Source organism: Notechis scutatus, chromosome 3 (assembly GCF_049901735.1).
Source record: "Notechis scutatus isolate UNSWTSFEM ecotype Mainland chromosome 3, rNotScu1.2, whole genome shotgun sequence".
NCBI classification, from domain to species: domain Eukaryota; kingdom Metazoa; phylum Chordata; class Lepidosauria; order Squamata; family Elapidae; genus Notechis; species Notechis scutatus.
Window position 1 is genome coordinate 209,490,807 of NC_142011.1, and position 26,253 is coordinate 209,517,059.

A 26,253-nucleotide genomic window follows, 5' to 3' on the forward strand; every position below is an offset into this window, starting at 1 on the left:
ATGTGACTGGCTGGGCGCGGCTTGTATGTAAATATTATAAATATGTAAATATTGAATTTTTTTTTATTAAAAAAGAGCAACTTTTATCCAAAATCAGGCAAAGCAGGCAGGCAGAGTGAGTTGCACACAGAATCACAGGTTCATTCAGAGATCTATCTTTCTGCCATCGGCTACCTGAGTCTGTCACATAAATATTTGCTTGCGAGCAAACTCGTAAAATTTGCTAGCAACCAAACTCACAAAATTAACTCCCAACACACCATGTATGTAAATATTGAATTTTTTATTTAAAAAAAAAAAAGAGCAACTTTTACCCAAAATCAGGCAGAGCAGGCAGGCAAGATTGAGTTGTTCACAGAATCACAGATTCACTCAGAGATCTGTGTTTCTACCATCTGCTACCTGAGTCTGCACCGAATAATAGAAGCTTCAGGCTCAGCTCTGCTTTTAGATTAGCTAGAAAGCAAGAAATCCAACAATTTCCTGCTTTGTAGCTAATCTAAATCTCCCAGCACAGCAGAACAGCTGATGGTCGGTGGGGGGGAAAAGGAAAACTAGCAACTTAGCAGGCGGCTTTGATGGTGTGCAGGCCGTGTAAGGAGTGAGTGGGCAGGGCAGGGCCAGCCAGTGGCGTGATTTGCCGGTTCTCCGGCAGGTAGAATCCCACCCCCGGTGAGTGCATTTTGCGTGCATGCGTAGACCATTTGCAAAAAAAACCCTCAGCCATGCCGAAGCGGGTCGTTGTCTGCTGCTCTTCAGAGCTACCGGTTCTATAGAACCGGGCTGAACCGGTAGCATCCCACCCGTGTAGGGTGATGAGGCTGGGGTTGCCGTCTGAAGGTTTCGGTATCAGGCTAGGTAATTCCGTAGGTCTGGCCCATCAAAGACCCTCACCTGATGTGACCCTCACCTGACCTGACCTCCCCATCCCAAGACCCATGACCCTCACCTGATGTAACTCAAACCTGACCCATTGCAAGACCCTCGCTTGACCCAACCCATACCTGACCCATTAGAACCCTCTCACCTGACGTGGCTTCCCCATCACCAGGTCCACAGACCGCACGAAGCCCTGCGGAAGAACACCGACACCCCCTAAATTCTGCAGGAGGTGTTATTTAGCCTGGTAACGAAAGGTCTGGAAACCAACTCCTGTGCTGGCTGGGGAATTCTGGGAGTTGAGGTCCAGGGGTCTTAAAGGGGCCAAGGTTGGACGGCCCTGATCCAGCTGTAGAAGTATTGAGAGTAGCTCTTATATCTAATAACGAGCTGTGTACCTGGGCTTCTCTAGGAAACTATGTGGTCGGGCTTAGTTTTTTTGGGGAGGAAAATAAGGGGGGGGGGAATTCTGCCTCTGCCTACCAGCATCCATCAGTATTCCTCTGGCTAGCGTCCTTGTCAGAGTGTGAGAGAGTTGAGGGCTGTTTGGGAACTGAAAGAGTATTTGCGGTGTGAGCAAGAAGGAGACAGCAAGGAGCCTGGGCGTGGCTTAGCTCAACTGTTCTGGACTAAAGCTGCTTGCTGCTCTGAAACTGAAGCGGAAACTCCTCTGCTTGTGTTTTGCATTGGGAAGAGATTTCTTTTTTTTCAGGTGGGGAGGGGGAATAGAGCTCCTTAGCATCAGAGCGTGTTAATAAAAATAATATACAAAATACTAATGCTCTGATGATCATTTTGAAAAATCCTTTCTTAGCGAGCATCTAGAAGCCAAGAGGAACATACGTGGCAAATTTCAAGTTTGTAGGATTTAAGGTTCTGGAGATTTTGTGATGATGCATGAGGGGCATTTTGCTTATATATGTATGTATGTATGTATGTATGGTATTAAGCTTTGTTCGGGTATTTTCCCACGTCATTATAGTTGTGCTTTTAAAGTTGTAGCAACGTTTCGGCATACATACATACATACATATATATATATATATGTTTTCTTAAGTTTTCGCGGGTACTTACATGTATGGCATTCAGCTTTGTTCGGGTATTTTCCCACGTCATAGTAGTTGTGCTTTTAAAGTTGTAGCGACGTTTCGGCAGAATCTCATCTGCCATCATATTTATTTAAATAAATGGTACTATCATTATCAGAATTGTGTGTAAAGTGTATTGACCCAGACAATACACTGCTCATAAGCACTTTGGGATGTTTTTTTTAAAAAAGCACATAGAAATTAGCAGCTCAAGTTCGTGCACAGCACTGAGGTCTCCTATTTCCTAACCCACTTTGATGTTCTCCTTTTGTTTCTTTATTTTTAGCCGGCAAAATTACTCTTTGAGACTCCTGACTTTAGATCTCAGCATGTTCTATTTCAGAATTTGCAAGGATATTTTTTTTTCATTTTTTAAATATATGTTTAAATAAATTTAAATTATACACTGCTCAAAAAAATAAAGGGAACACTTAAACAACACAATGTAACTCCAAGTCAATCACGCTTCTGTGAAATCAAACTGTCCACTTAGGTAGCAACACTGATTGACAATCAATTTCACGTGCTGTTGTGCAAATGGAATAGACAACAGGTGGAAAGCATAGGCAGTTAGCAAGACATCCCCAATGAAGGAGTGGTTCTGCTGGTGGTGACCACAGACCACTTCTCAGTTCCTGTGCTTTCTGGCTGATGGTTTTGTCACTTTTGAATGCTGGCGGTGCTTTCACTCTAGTGGTAGCATGAGACGGAGTCTACAACCCACACAAGTGGCTCAGGTAGTGCAGCTCATCCAGGATGGCACATCAATGTGAGCTGTGGCAAGAAGGTTTGCTGTGTCTGTCAGTGTAGTGTTCAGAGCATGGAGGCGCTACCAGGAGACAGGCCAGTACATCAGGAGATGTGGAGGAGGCCGTAGGAGGGCAACAACCCAGCATCAGGACCGCTACCTCCGCCTTTGTGCAAGGAGGGACAGGAGGAGCACTGCCAGAGCCCTGCAAAATGACCTCCAGCTGGGCCACAAATGTGCATGTGGCTGCTCAAATGGTCAGAAACAGACTCCATGAGGGTGGTATGAGGGCCCGACGTCCACAGGTGGGGGTTGTGCTTACAGCTCAACACCGTGCAGGACGTTTGGCATTTGCCAGAGAACACCAAGATTGGCAAATTCTCCACTGGCGCCCTGTGCTCTTCACAGATGAAAGCAGGTTCACACTGAGCACGTGTGACAGACGTGACAGGATCTGGAGACGCCGTGGAGAATGTTCTGCTGCCTGCAACATCCTCCAGCATGACCGGTTTGGCAGTGGGTCAGTAATGGTGTGGAGTGGCATTTCTTTAGGAGGCCACACAGCCCTCCATGTGCTCGCCAGAGGTAGCCTGACTGCCATTAGGTACCGAGATGAGATCCTCAGACCCCTTGTGAGACCATATGCTGGTGCGGTTGGCCCTGGGTTCCTCCTAATGCAGCGACAATGCTAGACCTCATGTGGCTGGAGTGTGTCAGCAGTTCCTGCAAGACGAAGGCCTTGATGCTATGGACTGGCCCGCCCGTCCCCCAGACCTGAATCCAATTGAGCACATCTGGGACATCATGTCTCGCTCCATCCACCAACGCCACGTTGCACCACAGTCTGTCCAGGAGTTGGGGGATGCTTTAGTCCAGGTGTGGGAGGAGATCCCTCAGGAGACCATCTACCACCTCATCAGGAGCATGCCCAGGTGTTGTAGGGAGGTCATACACACTACTGAGCCTCATTTTGACTTGTTTTAAGGACATTACATCAACGTTGGATCAGCCTGTAGTGTTTTTTTTCCACTTTAATTTTGAGTGTAACTCCAAATCCAGACCTCCATGGGTTGCTATATTTGATTTCCATTGATAATTTTTGTGTGATTTTGTTGTCAGCACATTCAACTATGTAATGAACAAAGTATTTAATAAGAATATTTCATTCATTCAGATCTAGGATGTCTTATTTTTGTGTTCCCTTTATTTTTTTGAGCAGTGTATATCAGTTAGCGGTCCTCAAATTTACAATGATTGGTTTAGTGACCAAAGTTACAACAACACTGAAAAAAAAAAGCTATGACCGGTTTTTACACCTGCAGTAGCCTGATGGTCATGTGATCGCACACTTCAGAGGCTTGGAAACTGGCATGTACTTCTGATGGTTGAGTGTCCCGAGGTCACGACCTTCTGACAAGCAAAGGCAACAGGGAAACCAGATTCATGGTTTGTTAAGTAATCTGGCTTCCCCAATGACTTTGCTTGTCAGAGGATCACAAAAGGGGATCACACACCCTGTTTCCCCAAAATAGGACCTACCTTGAAAGTAAATCCTATCTTGATTTTTTTTTTACACGTGTGCCCAATATAAGCCCTACCCCCCCAAATAAGCCCTAATTGAGATCTCTCCCCCACTTCAGAGTGGACAGGTAAATATTAAGCTACAGTAGGGATGGGGTGGAGCTGCCATACTACTTACCTGTGGACAGGTGTAGCCAGGACTCACACACCCCGACACCTGCCTTGCCGGCCCATTTCTTCTGCAGCCAGCAAGGCTGGCAAGGCTTCAGAAAAGTCCTCTGGAGCTGATAACAGAGCTCAGGATCGATCCAAAGCTCTGTTACCGACTGCAAAGGCCTTCAGGAAAGCTGGTCGCAGAAGAAGAGGTTCCTGAAGGCCTCGGACAGCGAAAAGGAGGCCAGGTGCGACGCACACAAGTGAGGCTAGTCAGTAAATGGTATCCCCCCAAAATAAGACCTGGTGCCTTTTTTTGGTGGCCAAAAATATATATAAGACAAGATATATATATAAGAAATATATATATTATTTTGGGGGAAACACGGTAATCCTGGGACAGTCAACCGTCATAAGTACATGCCAGTTTCCAATCCTCTGTAGTTTGATCACCTGACCACGGAGATGCTGCGAAGTCAATTCCCCCTCCCCCCAGTGCCTTTGTCACTTCGAACGGACACTAAGCGAACCGTTGTAAGTTGAGGACTCTCCGTAATTGATGGTAAAGCTATCAGTTATCAATGAAACGATTCTGACGTCTGTTTTTTCTTCTTCTTCTTTTCTTTCTTGCAGATTATCAGCATGTGGGAAATAGAGGCCGAATGACCGATTCATGATGCCAGGACGTGAGTACAGAATTCTATTAAATAATTATGTGCATGGACTCTTTTAAGCTCCTGGCAAAAATGATGGGGTTGAGGAGAAATACGGTGGTTATTTCTGAAGCTAAATCTCTGGATTCACGCCCACCTTAACCGCCAGAATCTGGGTAATTATTACCTGGAAAGGTATTAACAATTTTTTATTTGCTTGGCAGCTAAAACAATCCCTAAGGGGAAATGTTCCCATGCTGTAATTTGCAGTCAGTCTCTGCAACGCCAGAGAAAGCTTATAGGCGGAATGGACAGTTGAATTATGTGAATGTTTATTGTTCAAATCAAAAGGATTTGATAAGAGCAGGGGAGATTGAGGCACATTTTCACCCGAGAAAAGAAGCGGATGCCCAATTCAAAATGTCAATGAAGGAGTTCATCATCGTATAGAGACTTTGGAGCAGGTGCTTCAGCTACACCTGCCTGTGCTCATTTGCTTTTAGTGTCTCAGAATAGAATAGAGAATAGAAAAGAATAGATAATAAAGTGGAAAAGAACAGAGAATAGAATGGAAAAGAATAGAAAATAGAATGGAAAAGAATGAATAGAATAGAATAGAGAATAAAAATAGAATAGAATAGAATAGAAAAGAGAATAGAAAAGAATAGAAAATAGAGTGGAAAAGAATAGAAAATAGAATGGAAAAGAATAGAGAATAGAAAATAGAAAAGAATAGAAAAGGATAAATAGAATAGAATAGAGAATAGAAAAGAATAGAAAATAGAATGGAAAAGAATAGAAAATAGAACAGAGAATAAATATAGAATAGAACACAATAGAGAATAGAATAGAAAAGAATAGAAAATAAAGTGGAAAAGAATAGAGAATAGAATAGAATAGAGAATAAATAAGAGAATAGAATAGAGAATAGAAAAAAGAATCAAAAATAGAATGGAAAAGAATAGAGAATAGAAAAGAATAGAAAATAGAATGGAAGAATAGAGAATAGAAAAGAAAAGAATAAGGAATAGAATAGAAAATAGAATGGAAGAATACAGATAGAAAAGAATAGGGAATAGAATAGAAAAGAATAGGGAATAGAATAGAATAGAAAATAGAATGGAAAAGAATAGAGAATAGAATAGAGAATAGAAAAGAATAGAAAATAGAATGAAAGTATAGAGAATAGAATAGAATAGGGAATAGAATAGAAAATAGAATGAAAAAGAATAGAGAATAGAAAAGAATAGAATAACAGAGCTGGAAGGGACCCTTGAGGTCTTCTAGTCCAACCCCCTGCCTAGGCAGGAAACCCTATAACCACTTCAGACAAGTGGCTCTCCAGTCTCTTCTTAAAAACTTCCAGTGTTGGAGTATTTACAGCTTCTGGAGGCAAGTGAGCATCTTTTCTTTTCCAAAACTATTATTATTATTATTTTTGCCAAGGAAAAGTCGTTGTTTTGATGTGAACGGTAGCTTTCCCCCCCCCCTCGCGGTGGCCCAGAGGGACTTTGACAGGGAGGCTTTGGACCGCCATGTTCCCGAGAGGTTTTCTGAGGAGGAAACTTTGGTCCCCCTTGAAGTTTTACAATACCGGGCCTTGCGTGAACCGATTCCGCTGGCCTTTTTGTCGCCTCTCTTGCTTGGCTCCAACTAGAGACCCCTGGACGGGCTTCTCGTTATAAAATAGGCATTCCTGTCCTTGGACGAAGTGGTTTGGTGGCCTAGAGGTGGAGTTCTTGCCTCACAGTCAGGAGGCTATGAGTTCGATCCTGGGTAGAGGCAGGTATTTCTCTCTCTGGGCACGATGAGAATATATCTTCCAAAAGAAAACTCCGCATTGGCGACAGGAAGGGCAGCTGGAACCCTTCAGAGCAGGCGAAGGGCAGTAGCGCGTCAGATGCAGAGCCGAGACAATTCTACGAAAGTGTGGAGACTTGTAAAAGCCGGGATCGGATTAGAGTTGAACCCAGTTTGTTGATGGCTTGTAGGATGCCGTGAGCTCCTCTGTATGGTCAGAAGGGCCCTTTTTCCAACAGGATGTGAGCCCTTGGCCCAAATCTTTCGGGCCGGAAGAATCTTCTCCAGAGCTTTTGTAGAATGATATTTGGTTAAAGATGACTTTGCAAATGCTTCACGGCAGGGAAGCTTCAGGGCACAAGAATCTCCCTAAAAATAATACAAGAACTTGTGCGCATCCTACGGATAAAAGCAACCCTTTGTGTGTGTTGCTCTTGTGCTTGGTTGCACAGTCAGCCAGATGTTCAGATTGGATTCGGCATTTTTTACCTGGCTATCGGATGGATTAACCCTGCCCCACAGCCAGCAGTTCAATCCTGACCGACTCAAGGTTGACTCAGCTTTCCATCCTTCCGGTCAGTAAAATGAGGTCCCCAATTGTTGAGGACAATGGGCCGATATTTGTAAACCGCTGAAGAGAGGGCTGTAGAGGACTGGGAAGCGAGATATAAGTCTAAGCGCTATTGGCTGTTGCTGTTGAATCCCTCCTCGGGGATAGGCAGGTGTGATGATGTTACAGATCTCATCGCAGGATGTCAGCTGTTCCAAGTCAAGCCGCCTTTTGCAATTGACCGATGGAGAATTTGTCAGTGGCGTTCAAGTGGTGCTCCAGTTATTGCTGTTATGGTTCTTTGCGCAGCCAGCCAGATGTTGAGACGGGATCTGCATTTTTGTCTACCTCTCGAGTCTTTCCCAAGGACCTGGGAGAGACAGATGTGGGGTTTGTTTGATGGGGTTACAGTTATCACCGCAAGATGGAAGCTGTTCCGAGTGAAACTGCCTTTTGCAATTGACCGATGGGGAAATTTGTCAGTTCCACTGATGTTCAAATGGTGCTCCAGTTGTTGTTGTTAATGGTTTGCCATCAAGTCAGCCAGATGTTCAGAGTGGATTTGGCAGCTTTGTCTACCTTTCGACTTCCCAAGGACTTATGATTATATTGCGTTGCTCTGCAAATACACGGAGTGCTCCTGGGCAAATTAACCGAACTTGGCCAAAATAAATAAGTTAATAAAATAAAATAAAGGGGCTGCGAGAGAAAAACACCCGCCCATGGAAACCCAAACCTTTTGAGGCCGAAAGCTTGCATCCCCATGGAAGCCATCGCACTCACCTCTGTTGCCACAGCAAAGGCAAGCCGCTCTTTGGAGGTGGCACAACTTCTAATGATGATTAGAGGTTTCAGCCATGACCTTTCTTCTCCAGCGGCTCGCAGGATGTGTTTCAACTTGTTGGGAAGCTTTTGTTGTTCACGCCGAGTAAACGCTGCATCCCTGCATGTGGTTTTTTTCCCCCCCTCTCCGGAGTGACACCGTTGCTCCAGTTGTGAGTCACGCTGCAAAGTGCGCAGACGAGAAGGACGAGGCCAACAGGACACCACCGGCTGGTCTCCACTTTCCAGGGTCCTGCATTATTAACAGAATCTTTGCACACGCGCTGGGAAACATCGGGGTGTGTGGATATCCAATCCGGATTGAACGCCGGTGTCCGAATTCAGTGGTGCTCAGCGCAGGCTGAAAGGGCACGGGAGAGTCAGAGGCAGCCACAAGGCTGAGTGACCCAGGCTGGCGAGGATGAAGACCTATGTGGCTGTTCCCGTAGCCGAGCCGGATAGGTCTTATGACTACAACCCCGCCTGGGAACCGGGGCCCTGCGCCTGTTTTGGTAGGTGGCACGTTCCCTTCTTCCCCTCGAGTCCCTGACGGGAGATCGGGTTCTTCCAAAGCCAGTTGAGCAGCGATGCGCAAAACGGATGCTGAGTTTTGTGCAGTTTCCTCTTGGTGTTCGTTGTGGTGAGGGTTTTGTCATGTCAGTGTATGTTATTGGAATAAACGCTACTGCCACCGTACACATTTGCAACTGCTGGGAACGATCCTAACATTAATGTAAATTTCACTATCTTAACCTGAATGCACAGATATAATAGACTTCCTTCTCGGTGGTGATGGAGAATCCAGATAACAATTTGGTTCAGAGTATTTGGGGTCTGTTCAATTGCATTCTTTTTACTTAGTGTAGCTTATCCTGTACGATTAAAGATATAAGAATGAGACCTTGTGAAGCCCCTTTACAAGAATAATAATCACAACTTTATAACCTAACTATCAATATCTATATATCTATATATCTATATCTATATCTATATCTATATCATCTATATCTATATCATCTATATCTATATCTATATATCTATATCTATATATCTATATATCTATATCATCTATATCTATATATCTATATCTATATATCTATATATCTATATATCTATATCTATCTACCTATCTACCTATCTACCTATCTACCTATCTACCTACCTATCTATCTATCTATCTATCTCTATCTATCTATCTATCTATCTATCTATCTATCTATCTATCTTTTCTTAAGTTTTCGCTGGTACTTACATGTATGGCATTCAGCTTTGTTCGGGTATTTTCCCACGTCATTATAGTTGTGCTTTTAAAGTTGTAGCAACGTTTCTGCCGGAAAATACCCAACAAAGCTGAATAACTAACATACATACATACATACATACATACATACATACATACATACATATATGCGAAATACCACTCACACATCACCACAAAATCTCCAGAACTGTAAAGCCTACAAACGTGAAATTTGGCCGTATGTTCCTCTTGGCTTCTAGGGACTCACTAAGAAAGGATTTTTCCAAATGACCCCGGTTAAAAGGCTGCTGCAAAGTAATTAACTTTGATAAGCATAGGCCTCGCCAAAACACTGCAAGGCTGCCAAGAATAACAGATAAGGTTACCTAGAAATATTTTACAGCAGTGTCCATGAGGCTGGAGTTTCAAAATGTCTTTGCTTCCTGCAAAGAATGCTCTCTTCACAGCTGGCTTTTATCTTCTTGAAGGAGGGGCCATCACCTTGCAGCCTTACTCCCGAGTCGCCTGTGCTGATGCAGCTGCTCTTTCCTTCGAGCAGTCCTGCACGCACGCGCAGTTGGCACAGGCTCCTCGGGAACCTCCTCATCGCTGCTGCCAGCCCCCACCATCTCCGAAGGCAGCAGTTCACTCCCTGATGGTCCCGGCCCCTCACCTGAGTCCTCGCTCTCCTCGGCCGTCCACACCTGCTGCCGGCTAACCACAACAGGCTGCCCTGCCGCCCCCTACTCCACCTCGTAAACTTGCAAAGAACATGGGTCTCCTCCGAGTTGCAGACGGCTCAGGAACAGGTCTCTCCTTCCCCGGCCATCTCCCTTCTCACCGCCCGTGTCTCCCGCAGGAGTCTGCTGCTGCTGCGCTGCCCTGCGCCCGCGATACAAGCGCCTGGTGGACAATATCTTCCCCGAGGACCCCAAAGTGAGTGAGGGGGGGGGGGCTCTGTCGCTAGGCGGTTGGGACGTGGGGTGGAAGTGCCTGGGCATCGGGCAGAGCCCTGCCCTGCCAGGTTTTCTTTTGGGCAAGACGGGCACCTGGCAGGTTGGTTCCTTGGGCTGCTCCCCTTGGCTGAGCCTCTACGCTGGGAAGACCCCGTGGGCCCTTTCCCCCCTCCCATTGGAGCTGTGGCTGCTGGGAATTGCAGTCCCACCCCCCCACCCCCTTTTTTAAAAAAGGCTAGGGACAGGTGACTTGTGGCCAGGTGCACAACCGCCGTGGCCTTTCAAGAGTCTGTTCTTAAGGGCTGAGGGCGAAGGAGCCGCTTCCCTTCTGCTTCAATACAGGAGCCTGGAATGTTCTTTAGCATAGGGGTCAGGCCCCTCCCTCCCTCCCTCTTCCCCTTCCCCTCTTTCTTCCTCCCTTGCTTTCCCATCCCTTCCTCTCTCCCCTCCTTCCCTCCCTCTCTTCTCTCCCCTCCTTCCCTCCCTCCCTCCCTCCCTTTTCCTCCCCTTCCCTTTCTCTTTCTCTTACCCCCTTCCGCTATTCCTTCCTCCCTCCTCCCCTTCCTTTCTTCCTTTCTCCTTCTTTCCCTTTCCCATTCCTTCCCCTCCACTCTTTCTCCCTCCTTCTCTCTCTCTTCCCTCCCCCTTCCCCTCTTCCGCTCCTTCCTTCCTTCCCTCTTCTTCTTCTCCCATTCCTTCCCCTTCTTTCTCTCTGTTTCCCTCCCTCCCTCCCTCTCTCTTCCCCTTCCCCTCTTTCTCCCTCCCTCCTCTCTCTTTCTCCCTCCCTCCCTCTCCCTCCTCCTCCTTCCCTCCCCTCCCTCTCTTCCTCTTTCCCATTCCTCTCTTCCTCTCTCTTTTCCATTCCTCCCTCCCCTCCCTTCCCTTTCTCCTTTACCCCCTTCCCCTCTTCCTTCCTTCCTCCTCCCCTTCCTTTCTTCCTTTCTCCTTCCTTCCCTTCCTTGCTTTCCCATTCCTTCCCCTCTTCCTCCCTCCTTCCCCTCTCTCTTCCCTCCCTCCCCTCCTCCTTCCTCCTTCCCTCCTCCCCCCATCCCTTCCTCCTCCTCCTCCCCCCCTCCCTCCTCCTTTTCCAAAACCTCCAGGAGCCCCAAGGCTATTCTCCTCCTGTTGCCTCCCCCCATCTCTCTGGGGTTTTTTCACCAGAGATCCCACTTAAAGTGGCCTCAGGCTGGCCACCCCGCTCTGCCTGCCCCTTTGGGGGTGGGGGTGTCGAGGCCGACGCCCCCCCTCAACGGGAGCGGTCAAGGGGGAAGCTCCCCACGGCTGCCCGACCCACCCGGTTGTCCCCTCGGCCTCCCCAGGATGGCCTGGTCAAATCGGACATGGAGAAGCTGACCTTCTACGCCGTCTCGGCCCCCGAGAAGCTGGACCGGATTGGCGCCTACCTGGCGGAAAGGCTGAGCCGGGATGTCGTCCGCCATCGCTACGGGTGAGAGGCCGCTACGGGCACCCCAGGCCCCTCCCTGCGAGGGAGGCCTTCAGCCCCCAGAAGCCGAGGCCCTGAAGGGAACCCGGAGGTCTTCTAGTCCAACCCCTTGCCCAAGATTTATTGAAACATAGGGCTGGAGGGGTCCTTAGAGAGCATCTAGTCCAACCCCAAGATCATAGAGTCATAGAAACATAGGGATGGAAGGGTCCTTCAGAACTGCCCAGATCGAGAAACATGGGGCTGGGAGGTCTTCTTCAGTCCACCCCCTGCCCAAGATCATAGAAACATGGGGCTGGAAGGGTCATTAGAGGGCATCTAATCCAACTCCAAGGTCATAGAAACATAGGGATGGAAGGGATCTGGGAGGTCTTCCCATCCCCTGCCCAAGATCATAGAAACTTGGGGATGAAGGGTCATTAAGAGCATCTAATCAACTCAAGGTCATAGAAACATAGGGATGGAAGGGCCCTCGGAGGTCTTCTAGTCCAACCTGCTGCCCAAGATCATAGAAACATGGGGTTGGAAGGGTCATTAGGGGCATCTAATCCAACTCCAAGGTCAGAAACATAGGGATGGAAGGGATCTGGGAGGTCTTCTAGTCCATCCCCTGCCCAAGATCATAAAAACATGGGTCTGGAAGGGTCTTAAAGGGCATCTAATCCAACTCCAAGGTCATAGAAACATAGGGATGGAAGGGCCCTCGGAGGTCTTCTAGTCCAATCCTGCTGCCCAAGATCATAGAAACATAGGGCTGGAAGGGACCTTGGAGATCTTCTAGTCCAACCCCAAGGTCACAGAGTCATACAAACATAGGGATGGAAGGGACCCTTGGAGGTCTTCCAGTCCAGCCCCCTGCCCGAGTCGAAAACCTTATGGCTTTCCCCGTCGTCTTTTGAGGGGGTGGGGGGGAATCTCCTTTCCTCTCTCTCTTTTGGGACCCCTTTTGTCCAAGGAGGAAACGGAGCCTGCCCTTTCGGCACAAAGCGAGCCCCCCGGCAGGCCCGGTGGAAGAGGCCCTTGCTGGCCAGGGTGCAAGGTGGGTCCAGAGCATCTCCTTCTCCTTCTCCTGCTGCTGCCCAGGTACGTCTTCATTGCCATGGAGGCCCTGGACCAGCTGCTCATGGCCTGCCACTCACAGAGCATCAAGCCCTTCGTGGAGAGCTTCCTGCACATGGTGGCCAAACTGCTGGAGTCCGGAGACCCCCAGCTGCAAGTCCTGGGGACCAACTCGGTAAGTGACCGCTCTCCGCTTTGGGCCTCGGGGCTTCGAGCAGTGGAGGAACGGGGAGAAACAGGTCGCGCAGGGGAAAAGCAGGACCATGCAGCCAGCAGCTTTTCTTTCCAAAATCCCGCCCCCTCCCCCAAGCACTGGGGTCCCCAACCTGGGCAACGTTTAAGACTTGTGGACTTCAACTCCCAGAGTTCCTCAGACCCTCCAAGCTTGGCGACTTTGGCAAAGCTGCCTGAGGAACTCTGGGAGTTGGAGTCCACAAGTCTTAAACGTCGCCTGTGATGACCCAAAGGGGCGTGGCACAAAGGCAACCCAGTCAGATAAGCAAGGAAAGTCCCTTTAATACAGGGGTCTGCAACCTTGGCAACTTTAAGGCTTGTGGACTTCAACTCCCAGAATTCCTCAGCCAGCTTTGCTGGCTGAGGAATTCTGGGAGCTGAAGTCCACAAGCCTTAAAGTTGCCAAGGTTGGACACCCCTGCTTTAATACCTCCAACTTGGCCCCCATTGTCCAAGCTACCTTCTGGCTGGAGAAAAAAACACTCCCAGGAACAGCCTTGAAGTGGAGGAAATTCAGTCCAAAACATGAGCAACACAAACGGTCACTTAAAAGTCCAAACAAGCCTTGTCGTTGCTCTGATCCTAACCCAGCGGCCGGCCTCGTCTTTTCCCCCACTTCCTTGCAGTTCGTCAAGTTTGCAAACATTGAGGAGGACACGCCGTCCTATCACCGCCGCTACGACTTCTTCGTCTCCCGCTTCAGTGCCATGTGCCACTCCTGCCACGACGATCCGGAAATACGGAACGAGTAAGTTGCGTGCGTGCGTGTGTCAACTACTCCTAAAACATTCCTAGGCCTGTTTTAGTAGTTGCCATAAAAAATAGGGGGAGGGGGAAGGAAGGAAATCTGGAAGAGCCGTGCAGCAGTTGGAAAGCGGAAGTACATTCCAACTCTTTATCTTTAAAAGACTGTAACTAAACTACCGGAGCTTTTGCCCACTAAATATATTCAGGGTTGCCAGATCGCAGTTTGGCTCTGCGGCCAAACTCAAGTCAAAATACAGCCAAATTCGGCCAAATTATTTTTTGCTCATGGTGACGCGCATGCGCGAGGGAAGGAGAGCGCCAGAGGACGCGCTTGTCCTTTTGCTCATGGTGACGCGCATGCGCGAGGGAAGGAGAGCTCGGGATGGGTGGGGAAGCCGAGGGCGTGGCGTTGGAACGAGCCGTAATAGGAATGGGTGTGGTGTTGATGGAGGAGGAGCCGCCTGCTCGGGTCACAGGCGGGAAGGGGGCGTGGCCGGGTACCAAGGTCCCGAAGGGGTGTGTGACGGGAGTTGAGAGGAAGCGGGCATGTCGGAGAACTGAGAGGATGCGCTTGTCCTCCTTTTGCTCATGGTGACACGCATGCGCAAGGGAAGGAGAGCGGCTGGGTTGCCATCTGGCTGATTTCACGGCCAAGCAACTTTCGTACGGCCAAATTTCCGATTTAGCCGGAGACATCATTTTTTCACGGCCAAGCAGATAGAAATACAGCCAGATTTCTCGAATTTGGCTGGAAAAACGGCCAGATGGCAACCCTGAATATATTTAATTGGAGAACGTGATGGATGACACCCAGCCTGTGAATGGGCTCAGTTGGAGAATCTGATTTATGACACACCCAGTGGGGGGGGGGGGGGAAACAGGGTCCCAGGGGACTGTAAATGACGTAGGCCAGAGTTGGCTTCATCCAGGGCAGGGCCAGTATGTCTCCTCTAATGAATCCTTCAAAGTTTTTTGAAGTTGGGCTCAAGGATCATGACTTCATTAGGGCGATTGCTGGAATCCTGACAGCGTGGTTGTGAATGAGTTGTGAGCTTTCCGATTGTTTCTTAAGTTAGAGAAACAAGAATCTCTCTCCAATGAATCTCAGCCAAACACGGTTTTATCCCTTTTTAGATAAAAAGGATCACTTTTTTCCATGCACACACACACGCACGCACACACAATATGCTATATATATATTTATACATATCCACCTGCTACAGAACAGATCAGAATAGAATAAAATAACAGAGTTGGAAGGGACCTTGGAGGTCTTCTAGTCCAGCCCCCTGCCCCAGGCAGGAGACTATATACCATTTCAGACAAATGTCCCGTCTCTTCGTAAAAGCCTCCAGGGATGAAGCAGCCAGAACTTCTGAAGGCAACTCCTGTTCCACTGGTTGATTGTCCTCACTCTTAGGAAGTTTCTCCTTAGTTCTTAAGAGGTTTGGCCTCTGGCGTCCAACAATCTGGGTCCTCCTTTTACGGACCTTGGAAGGACAAAAGGCCAAGTCAACCTTGAGTCAGTCGGGATTGAGGGATTCGAACTCCTGGCAGTGTGAGCCAAGTTAGCCTGCAGCACTGCATTCTAACCACTGCACCTGTCAGGCCCCTGGCGGAGACGGACTCTGAGGGCGAGGAGGAACAGCCGACAGGGAGTGGGAATGTGGCTCCGGAGGTGGTGGAGGAGACTGGGGAAGGGCGGAGGCCGGCTGAGCAGTCAGAGGAGGACCCAGGCCCATCCGTTATCCATCCTAGGGCACGCAGGGAGGAGAGGATAAAGGAGAGACATGGTCTCCTCGGGAGGAGAGGGCCTTGATCCTCTTCGTGGGCTGCAGGTGTGACAACTGAATAAGAGTTTGGACCTGGGTACTGGCAAACGCTGGAAACAAAGCGTGTTTAATTTTGGTCTGAAGTTATCTTGGTTGGCATCTTTCCCCCAGACTGTGCCTTGTGAATTGGATAAATATTTATCCTGCTCCATTGTGGAAATTCCTTCATTGTAGTTTGTTTTGGTTTTTTATTTCACCTCTTATCTTCTCATTAAGTTCGGACTGTATTGCTCTCTTTTGAAGACTATTTTTGAATACGTTTTATCTCCAGCTGAGAATTATTGAACAGTGGGGCCAAGTTGGAGGCATTGAAGGACATTTATTTACGTTTTGGATTTGGTTACGTTTGTGTTACGCTCTGGGTCATCGCAACACCACCACAGCTCTTTTAAGAAAAGATGGGACAGCCATTTGTCTGGAATGGTCCAGGATCTCCTGCTTGAGCAGGCGGTTGTTGGACTAGAAGACCTCCGAAGTCCCTTCCAATCCTCTTGTTCTGGTTTCTGCAAGTGGCAGCTTGAGCAATAAAAAGAAAGGGGGCTAGTAACTTAACTGCTACAAGTAAGTCAAGGAGCAGCAAATGTGCTGACTTCTCTTGGCATGTTTTCTGTCCGTCCTCCCCCCAATATCGCTTCACCAGACCCCACCCCGTCTTCCCGCACAGGATTTGATTTGGAAATGGGACTGGCAGGGCAATTGGTCACCCATTCACCCGTTCCCTTGAGTTGCCTAACATTTCTGCCTCTTCCCGCAAGGATCCGGATCGCCGGCATCAGGGGCATCCAGGGAGTCGTGAGGAAGACTGTGAATGATGAGCTCCGGGCCACCATCTGGGAGCCTCAACACATGGACAAGATCGTCCCCTCCCTGCTTTTCAACATGCAGAAGACGGAAGACCTTGAGGGGTATGTCTGCCTTGAGGAAGGCTGTGTCTTCTTCCCCCTTTGAGCTTCCCCATGACCTTGGTTGACCTCAATTGACCAATGTTGATTAATCATGAGTTCTGTTGACCACGGTTGACCAGTACAGACCACTGTTGACCTCAGTTGACTAACATTAACCACTGTCAAACTCTTTTCATCTCAATTGACCACTGTTGACCTTGGTTGACCACTTTGGATCACTTTTGACCTTGGCTGACCTTCATTGACTAGTATTGAGTTTGGTTGACTTTGTGGACCAATGATGACCGCTGTTGATTTTGGTTGACCTCAGTTGACCAATATTTGACCACTGTTGACCTCAGTTGCCCACCATTGACTAATGTTGACCACTGTTGAACTCTCTTTATCTCAACTGACCAATGTCCACCACTGTTGATCTTGGTTGATCACTATTGACCTTGGTTGACCTCTGTTGCCTTTCATTGACCGATGTTGATTTTGTTTAATCTTTGTTGACCAATGGTGACCGCTGTTGAGCAGTGCTAACCTCGGTTGACCTATGTTGACCAATGTTGAACAGTGTTGAGGTTTCCAAAGTGGCAGCAGCTGTGAGCACAGAGCAGCCAAGGAAGCTCAGGGGAGCCAGATGTTTCCTTTGGGAGTGCTGGTAGCCCTCAGCATCTCTGCCAAGCTTGGCATTCCTCTCCCAGCAGCGTCTCTTTTCCTTCCAGTCGAATTGGACCACCTGCTTCTCCATCGGGGGAGAAAGAGGAGAACCCTGCTGTCTTGGCCGAGAACTGCTTCCGAGAACTGCTGGCCCGTGCAACCTACGGGAACATGAGCAACGCCGTCAGGCCGGTCTTTGCGTAAGTGGGATCCTCCAGAACCTTTGGGGTTTTTGCTAGGAGTTGAGAGATAAGCGGGGCAGGACAGCTGCAGCCCCTGACACAAGGGCTCCTCCCAAGTCCTTCCGATTTCTGCTTCATTCTGTGTCAGTCCATGTTTGCAAACTGGACTGGCTCATAGGAAGAACTAAAAAGCAGGGTGGCGAAGAGAACCTGGCCACGGACTATGCAGCCTCACCCCTCACTGTTTAACTTTCCCTCTGGAGTCGGTATTGGACGGACGTGAATTAAGGGAGGGCTCCTGGGCGCTCTCTGAGCTCGGCGGTTTCCTTGCAGATGTTTCATGATCCAACTAGGAAGCATCATCAGTGCTAGAAGGGAATGGAGTTCGGGAAGGAGAAGGAGGAGGAGGAGGAGGAGGAAGAAGGTAGAGGAGGAGGAGGAGGAGGAAGAAGGTGGAGGAGGAGGAAGAAAGAGGTGGAGGAAGGGGGAGGAGAAAGGAAGAAGAGGAAGGAAGAGGAAGGGAGGGAGGAGGAGGGAGACTGAAGGGTCCTTGGCACTCTCTGAGCTTGGTTTCTTACAGACGTTTCATGACCCAACTAGGTAACGTCATCAGTGCTAGAAGGGAATGGAGTTCGGGAAGAGGAAGAGAAGGAGGAATGAGAGGAGAAGGAGGAGGAAGGTAGAGGAGGAGGAGGAAGAAGGGGAGGAGGAGGAGGAAGAAAGAGGTGAAGGAAAAGGGAGGAGAAAGAAGAAGAGGAAGGGGAGGAGAAGGAGGAGGAGGAAGGAAGAGGAAGGGGGGGAGGAGGGAGACTGAGAGGTCCTTGGTGCTCTCTGAGCTTGGTTTCTTACAGACGTTTCATGACCCAACTAGGTAACGTCATCAGTGCGCACCGTAGCACTGACAGACAAATCATTTGTTTTGAACAGACATTTAGGCCATCACAAACTATGGGACCCAAATGAATTTGCCGTCCATTGCTTTAAAATCATCATGTACTCCATCCAGGTAAGTCTGCCCTATTCAAGCCCAGGTAAGACCTTCTTTGCAGCCGGAGGGCACTTTCATTGGTGTGAAATTTTTCTTATGGCTAACGCCATCTTTGAGTGTGTGTGTGTGTGTGTCCTCCTCCTCCTAATTAGGTTTTTAAAAATATTTTTACAAACACATGGTTGTGTGAACAGTGTGGCACCTGAGTGTCTTACATTTTAGTACAAATAAAAATAATATTCTTCATATTTACTACAGTTGACAATCTTATATAGTTTTAGTAATAATGCACATATTTTGTTGAATTATAATCTTTCATGATTTGATTATTCGGTCTTTCAGTATGTTATTTTTATGCCAATCTCCATATTCCAAATATCACTCCTTTTACTATAAAAAACATTAATAATCATATTTGTTGTATTTAACAGACTTATAGAGTTTCTAATAGTGATACACATATTTATATTGAATGATAATCTTCCATTGTTTGTCCCCTTTCTAATTTTTAATTGTGCCACTGTTATATTTAGAAATATTCCCTTTCTAATCACATTTTAATACAAATAAAATAATATTCAACATATTTACCTTTGACAAGCTTCTAATAATAATCCATACATTTTGTTGAATGAGAATCTTTCATTATAAAATTATTCAGTATTTCAATGTTGTTTTTACACCGATCATATTCTAGATATCATTCCTTTTACTACGAAAGCTTTCCTACTTTTTATTAGCCACTGAAAACTGAGCTTTCTTTCATGCCTTGACATACAGCTAGTCCTCGAATTACAACCGTTCATTTAGTGACCGGAGTTACAACGGCACTGAAAAAAGTGACTTATGACCATTTTTCACACTTACAACCGTTGCAGCATCCCCCCCCCATAATCACGTGATCGAAATTCAGAGGCTTGGCAACTGGCATGGACTTATGACGGTTGCATTGTCCCAGGGGGGTTGCATGATTCCCTTTTGCGACCGTCTCACAGGCAGAGTCCGTGGGGAAGCCAAATTCATTTAACAGCTCTGTTAGTAACATAACGATATCAAGGATTCACTTTACAATGGTGGAAGAGAGCTCGTAACACTGGGCAATACTCACTTAATGAATGTCTCGCTTAACAAATGGAAACGTTTAACAAAATGGGCTCAGTTGTGGTTGTGAGTCTTTAAAGCAGTGTTGGTCAACCTTGGCGCCTTGAAGATGGGTGGATTTCAACTCCCAGAATTCCCCAGCCAGCGCTGAAATCCCCCCAACTTAAAGATGCTGGCTGGGGGATTCTGGGAGTTGAAGTCCCCCCATCTTAAAGATGCTGGCTGGGGGATTCTGGGAGTGGAAGCCCCCCCATCTTAAAGACACTGGCTGGGGGATTCTGGGAGTGGAAGTCCCCCCATCTTAAAGATGCTGGCTGGGGGATTCTGGGAGTTGAAGTCCCCCAACTTAAAGATGCTGGCTGGGGGATTCTGGGAGTTGAAGTCCCCCAACTTAAAGATGCTGGCTGGGGGATTCTGGGAGTTGAAGTCTCCCTATCTTAAAGATGCTGGCTGGGGATTCTGGGAGTTGAAGTCCCCCCAACTTAAAGATGCTGGCTGAGGAGTTCTGGGAGTTGAAGTCCCCATCTTAAAGACACTGGCTGGGGGATTCTGGGGATCCCCCATCTTAAAGATGTTGGCTGGGGGATTCTGGGAGTGGAAGTCCCCATCTTAAAGATGCTGGCTGGGGATTCTGGGAGTTGAAGCCCCCAACAAAGATGCTGGCTGGGGGATTCTGGGGCGGAAGCCTCCTCATCTTAAAGACACTGGCTGGGGGATTCTGGGGGCGGAAGTCCCCAATCTTAAAGATGTTGGCTGGGGGATTCTGGGAGTGGAAGCCCCCCATCTTAAAGACACTGGCTGGGGATTCTGGGAGTGGAAGCCCCCAACTTAAAGATGCTGGCTGGGGATTCTGGGAGTTGAAGTCCCCCATCTTAAAGATGCTGGCTGGGGATTCTGGGAGTGGAAGCCCCCCATCTTAAAGACACTGGCTGGGGATTCTGGGAGTGGAAGTCCCCCAACTTAAAGATGCTGGCTGGGGATTCTGGGAGTTGAAGTCCCCCAACTTAAAGATGCTGGCTGGGGGATTCTGGGAGTTGAAGTCCCCCAACTTAAAGATGCTGGCTGGGGATTCTGGGAGTTGAAGTCCCCCCATCTTAAAGATGCTGGCTGGGGATTCTGGGAGTTGAAGTCCCCAACTTAAAGATGCTGGCTGAGGAGTTCTGGGAGTTGAAGTCCCCCATCTTAAAGACACTGGCTGGGGATTCTGGGGCGGAAGTCCCCATCTTAAAGATGTTGGCTGGGGATTCTGGGAGTGGAAGTCCCCCATCTTAAAGATGCTGGCTGGGGGATTCTGGGAGTTGAAGCCCCCAACTTAAAGATGCTGGCTGGGGGATTCTGGGGGGAAGCCTCCTCATCTTAAAGACACTGGCTGGGGATTCTGGGGGCGGAAGTCCCCAATCTTAAAGATGTTGGCTGGGGGATTCTGGGGTGGAAGCCCCCATCTTAAAGACACTGGCTGGGGATTCTGGGAGTGGAAGCCCCCCCATCTTAAAGACACTGGCTGGGGGATTCTGGGGCGGAAGTCCCCCATCTTAAAGGTGCTGGCTGGGGATTCTGGGAGTTGAAGTCCCCCAACTTAAAGATGCTGGCTGGGGATTCTGGGCGGAAGTCCCCATCTTAAAGGTGCTGGCTGGGGATTCTGGGGTTGAAGTCCCCCAACTTAAAGCTGGCTGGGGATTCTGGGGTGGCAGTGCACCCATCTTCAAGGGGCCAAAGTTGACCAATACTGCTTTAGAAATTATTCCTTTGACTTTGCAGCTGTTCCTCTTCGTTTCCTGGGACGCCCCAAACCTGTTCTTCGGTTTCCATTTGGACTTGGCGGCACAAAAATTTCATTTGCCTTCCTTGGAGGCGGGGGGAGGACTTTGTCTTGATTACTAGCCCGGAAGAGGTGCCAATGTTGTGTCCTTTTTGTTTCCTTCCAAGGCCCAATACTCCCACCACGTGATACAGGAGATCCTGGCACACCTGGACAGCTGCAAGCGAGACTCGCCCCGCGTTCGAGCTGGGATCATCCAAGTCCTGCTGGAGGCGGTGGCCATCGCGGCCAAGGGATCCATCGGTGAGTCCAGTCAGCTCTGCCTGGCGTGCAGTTTTGGGAGAGGGACACAAAGGGCTGGGGTTCTGACCCAGATCCCCAAACACTACAGACCCTCTGATGTGAACTCAAAAAAGATTCCTTTAATTAGGAGCCCTGGCAAAAAGTTTCTCTCTCACCGCAGGCTAATAAATCTGTCCAGCAGGGAGATGAAGAGTTATCTGCCACATCTATTCATCTCCACCCCCTGCCTTTTATCCCCAGAGCTAGGGTGGGGCTTCGCTAGCAGCAGTGGCTCTTCCGTCCCGAGGACCGGCCCATAGATTTCCACTGCTCTCCTCTCCTTGGCGAAAAGTTTCTCTCTCACCACAGGCTAACAAGTTTGTCCATCCGGAAGATGAGTAGTTGTCTGCCACATCTATTCATCTCCACCTTTTGTCCCCAGAGCTAGAATGGGGCTTCACTAGCAGCAGTGGCTCTTCCGTCCTGAGGACTGGCCCCTAGATTTCCACTGCTCTCCTCTCCTCGGCGAAAAGTTTATCTCTCACCGCAGGCTAACAAGACTGTCTGGCTGGAAGATGAATAGCTGTCTGACACATCTATTCATCTCCGCCCCCTGCCTTTTATCCCCAGAGCTAGGGTGGGGCTTCACTAGCAGCCGTGGCTCTTGCGTCCCGAGGACCGGCCCATAGATTTCCACTGCCCTCCTCTCCTCTGCCTTCTGTGCATCCGAGCGTCAGGCACTGGACCCGGCTGTTCCTTCTCTTCCTCATCAGCCTGGAGGCTGTAGACTCTCCATCTAAGGGCTGATGGACGGTCCAGGCCCCACCTCTGTCTCTCTCTCTCTTTCTCTCTCTCTGCCAGCTCCATTCCCTCTTCCCCCTCGGAGCTCTCAGGTGGCCTTGATGTTGATCCTGACTCCCACGCCTCCTCCTCCTCCTCCTCCTCCTCCTCCTCCTCCTCCTCCTCCTCCTCTGATTTGGCTGCTGGAGAGACTGGTGGCCCACAGGCTACAACAGCTGGCTGGTTGTTAGGAATGTGCCCTTGGATATGTGGCTTCCTCCTGTGGATAGGTAGTCCTTGACTTACAACCATTCATTTAGTGGCTGTTCGACTGTTCAGTTACAACAGCATTGAAAAAAGGGACTTAGGACTGCTTTTTACATTTGCAACTGTTGTTGCGTGGTCCCCCTGGTCCCATGAACAAAATTCAGGCACTTGAGAGTCCGGGGATCATGTGATCACCATGTGCGACTTCCTGACAAGCAGAGTCAATGGGGAGAGTTGGATTTCACCTAACAACCAGGTTAAATCACAACTGGGGCAAGAATAGAAGAGAGAATAGAATAGAATAGAATAGAATAGAATAGAATTGTGCAGAGATAGACAGGCTAACATTAGAATTAGAAGAAAGAGGAGAAACGGAATATTATTTGTGTCTGGGACACATGGTATAAATGGTTAGAAAATAGAAGTAAAGATTAAATATGAAGGTAACTTAAGAGGTACCTTAAACTTAATGGCAATGTATATAGTTACAGGAAGAAAAAGGAATGTAATTGATACGTATATATGAGTTTTACTGATGCTGGAGTGCTGCAAAGATTGCAGAAGTGATATAAAATGATGAAATATCTTTAATTAAAATATTAGTAAAAAAATATAAAAATAAAATTGAATAGAAAATCGAATAAAATAACAGAGTAGACTAGAACAATACAGAATGCAGAGAATCAAAAAATAATAGAAGAATAGAATAGAATAGAATAGAATAGAATAGAATAGAATAGACAAAATAGAATACCGAGAATCAAATAACACTCTATAGAATAATGGAATAGAACAGAATAATGGAATGAAGAATAGAATAGGAACAGGAATAGGAATAATAGGAATAGAACAGAACAGAACAAAACAGAACAGAACAGAATAATGGAAAATAGAATAGAATAGAATATGGAATGGAATTGAAATAGAATAAGAATGAATAGAATAAGAAAGGATAGGAATAGAATAGAATAGAATATAGGAATAAGAATAGAAATAGAATAACAGAGTTGGAAGGGACCTTGAAGGTCTTCTAGTCCAACCCCCTGCTTAGGCAGGAAACCCGACACCATTTCAGAAAAATGTCTGTCCAGGCTCTTCTTAAAAACTTCCAGCGTGGGAGAATCCACAACTTCCGGAGGCAAAGCAGTTCCACCGATTCATTGTTCTCACGGTCAGGAAATTCCTCCTTCGTTCTAGGTTGCTTGGAAAGATCATCAAGTGGGTCAAAAACCCTCAACCAATGTGTCTCACTTAGCAACCTAAATTTTGGGCTCAGTTGTTGGTCATTAGCCGAGCTCTATCTCTGCTGTTCCTCCCTGGGTAGAATAAGTGCTAATGGGTGCTAAAAGTTGCTACGTCAAGGAAGTGAGACAGGAAATTACTGGAGTAAGCAAGAACGTGACGGGACCATATTATTATTAGAGGCTGTCGGGACACAAATGTCAGGGATGGTTCAAGGGAAAATCACAGCACGGAAGGGCTAATTAGGGATAATTGAGCTGGGGATGAGATCCAGGATCTGCTGGCTCACCTTAGTCTGGCAGTCGGGAGTTGGCAGGATCCCGGATTGAGAGAGAGAGAGAGAGAAAAAAACCTTGGCAGCAGAGAGAAAGAAGCGTGGATGTCGGTAGGAAACAGAATCGGGCTCTAAAATGGCAGCCCAGGATGGCAAACGGTGCCAGGAAGTCAAGAGAGAAGATCCAGATGGTGAGGATTTTCCCCAGAGCAAAAAGGAGGAGTGTGGTTCAGTGGTTCCTGCTACGTAAGGCAGAAAATATACTTGCTAATCCAGCTTGTTGTTTTTTTTTCACCCCTTGTCCTTTCTTTTATTTCAAAACTAGCTGGATCCCCGTGCTTTGCTACGAAACTATGTGGTGGGGCTTAGGTTTTTGGGAAGGAAAATAAGGGAGGAGAATAATTCTGCCTCTGCTTACCAGCATCCATCGGTATGCACCTGGCTAGCATCCTGTCAGTGTGTGAGAGTGTGGAGGGCTGTTTGGAAACTGGAAGAGTATTTGCTGTGTGAGCAAGAAGGAGACAGCAAGGAGCCTGGGCGTGGCTTAGCTCAACTGCTCTGTCCTAAAGCTGCTTGCTGCTCTGAAACTGAAACTGAAACTCCTCCGCTTGTGTTTCGCATTTGGAAGAGATTTCTTCTCAGGTGGGGAGGGGGAGTAGAACTCCTTAGCATCAGAGCGTGTTAATAATCCTAATTATTATTATTATTATTAATAACAATAATAATAATAATAATAATAATAATAATAATAATAATAATGGAAATACTCTAAATGCTCTGGTGGTCACCTTTCTTAGTGAGCCCCTAGGAGCCAAGAGGAACACACGGGCCAAATTTCAAGTTTGTAGGCTTTACAGTTCTGGAGATTTTGTGATGAGTGGTATTTTGCTTTTATATATATATATATACATTAGAACTGGTTCTGCAGTATGAATTATTTCTCCTGTCTTCTGCTCTTAACTGTTTCACGGAACATTTTTAATAGGGTCCCAAAGGTGCTTTTTTTTTTTCCCCCAAGAGGCAAATGGACTTCCTGGTTTTTCCTTTGAAGATGTTTCTCCTCTCATTCAAGAAGCTTCTTCAGCTCTGACTGGATGGTGGTGGGGAAGGGAAGAATTGACACTCCTTGCAGATGTCTGGTCATTTGCATCCTTTTTAAAGAGTCGTTGAGGCCACTTGGAGGTTTATCTCAGGGGTCTTCGGGGGTCACCTGAGTTGTGCAAATGGGTGTGAAAAGCCAAAATCTCCATAGACTAGTGGTCTTCTAACCTGACAGCTTTAAGACTTGTGCCCTTCCCCCCCGCTTCATTCCCTTCCTCCTCCAGCTGTTAGCAAGATCGGGAATTGAAGTCCTAAGTTTATAATGGAAGCCCGAACTTGGAATAAACAATTTTAATTGGGGTTATCTAATTCGAGTTGTCCGGTGATGGCAAAGATTTTGAAGGTTTTCATGGCCCTCTTTTTTTTTTTTTTTTTTTTAAAAAACCTAGATGTCGCTGTGTGCCTCTCAGGTAAACCAGACAGGAAACACAACCCAAATGGACTAACCCCACTTTTTATTGTAAAGAGATGTGCTTGCAAATCAAAAGAAAGCAGACTTTATTCCTTGATCAAAGTCAAAGATCTGGATAAGAAGTTCCTAGCACATCACAAGAGACACGGGAGGAAAGTTCTACAAAATACAGAAAGATGTTCTGTCCTTCTTATACCTGTAAGATCCTTAGAAGTTGAGTAACTGCATTGTAAAACTCTCTGACTTAGATTTACATATTTCCTGCAAAAGACAGATCCCTCTTTGGCAATGTTTACCTTTCATTATCTCTCCTCCTATTGTCCTCCTAACTGATCACAATTGACCACTTAAGGAGGCTATTAACAGCATACTTCAATGGTGTGGATTCCTCCGAATGGAGGTAGTTACATTCCCAGAGAGGTAGGTTACCTTCCCTGGGTGTGTGTGTGTGTGTGTGTGTGTGTGTGTGTGTGTGTGTGTGATGCTGGGGTGAAATGTATCAGATGGATTCAGGTGGGAGAATCAGGTGTCTTAATAGAAGAGGGATGTAGCTGATTGCAGGCATGTGTTTATAATTGTTTTACAACAA

The 26,253-nt window shown here is 47.4% G+C and overlaps 1 protein-coding gene across 3 annotated transcripts in view; it reads left to right on the plus strand.

The window, feature by feature from the left end:
* EFR3A (EFR3 homolog A) overlaps positions 1-26,253 on the plus strand; it is a 61,597-nt gene that overhangs the window by 6,742 nt on the left and 28,602 nt on the right. For 2 of the 3 annotated variants that reach the window (XM_087958916.1, XM_087958917.1), the window contains 9 exons: positions 5,023-5,075; positions 10,314-10,390; positions 11,730-11,857; positions 12,938-13,088; positions 13,774-13,895; positions 16,482-16,631; positions 17,342-17,476; positions 18,386-18,464; positions 21,474-21,609. In XM_087958916.1, coding sequence (XP_087815042.1) covers positions 5,063-5,075; positions 10,314-10,390; positions 11,730-11,857; positions 12,938-13,088; positions 13,774-13,895; positions 16,482-16,631; positions 17,342-17,476; positions 18,386-18,464; positions 21,474-21,609 — 991 coding nt within the window. In that variant the 5' untranslated portion in view covers positions 5,023-5,062. Of the gene's footprint in view, positions 1-5,022; positions 5,076-8,405; positions 8,727-10,313; positions 10,391-11,729; positions 11,858-12,937; positions 13,089-13,773; positions 13,896-16,481; positions 16,632-17,341; positions 17,477-18,385; positions 18,465-21,473; positions 21,610-26,253 lie in introns of those variants that run through there. The other variant, XM_087958915.1, reaches the window with a different exon arrangement.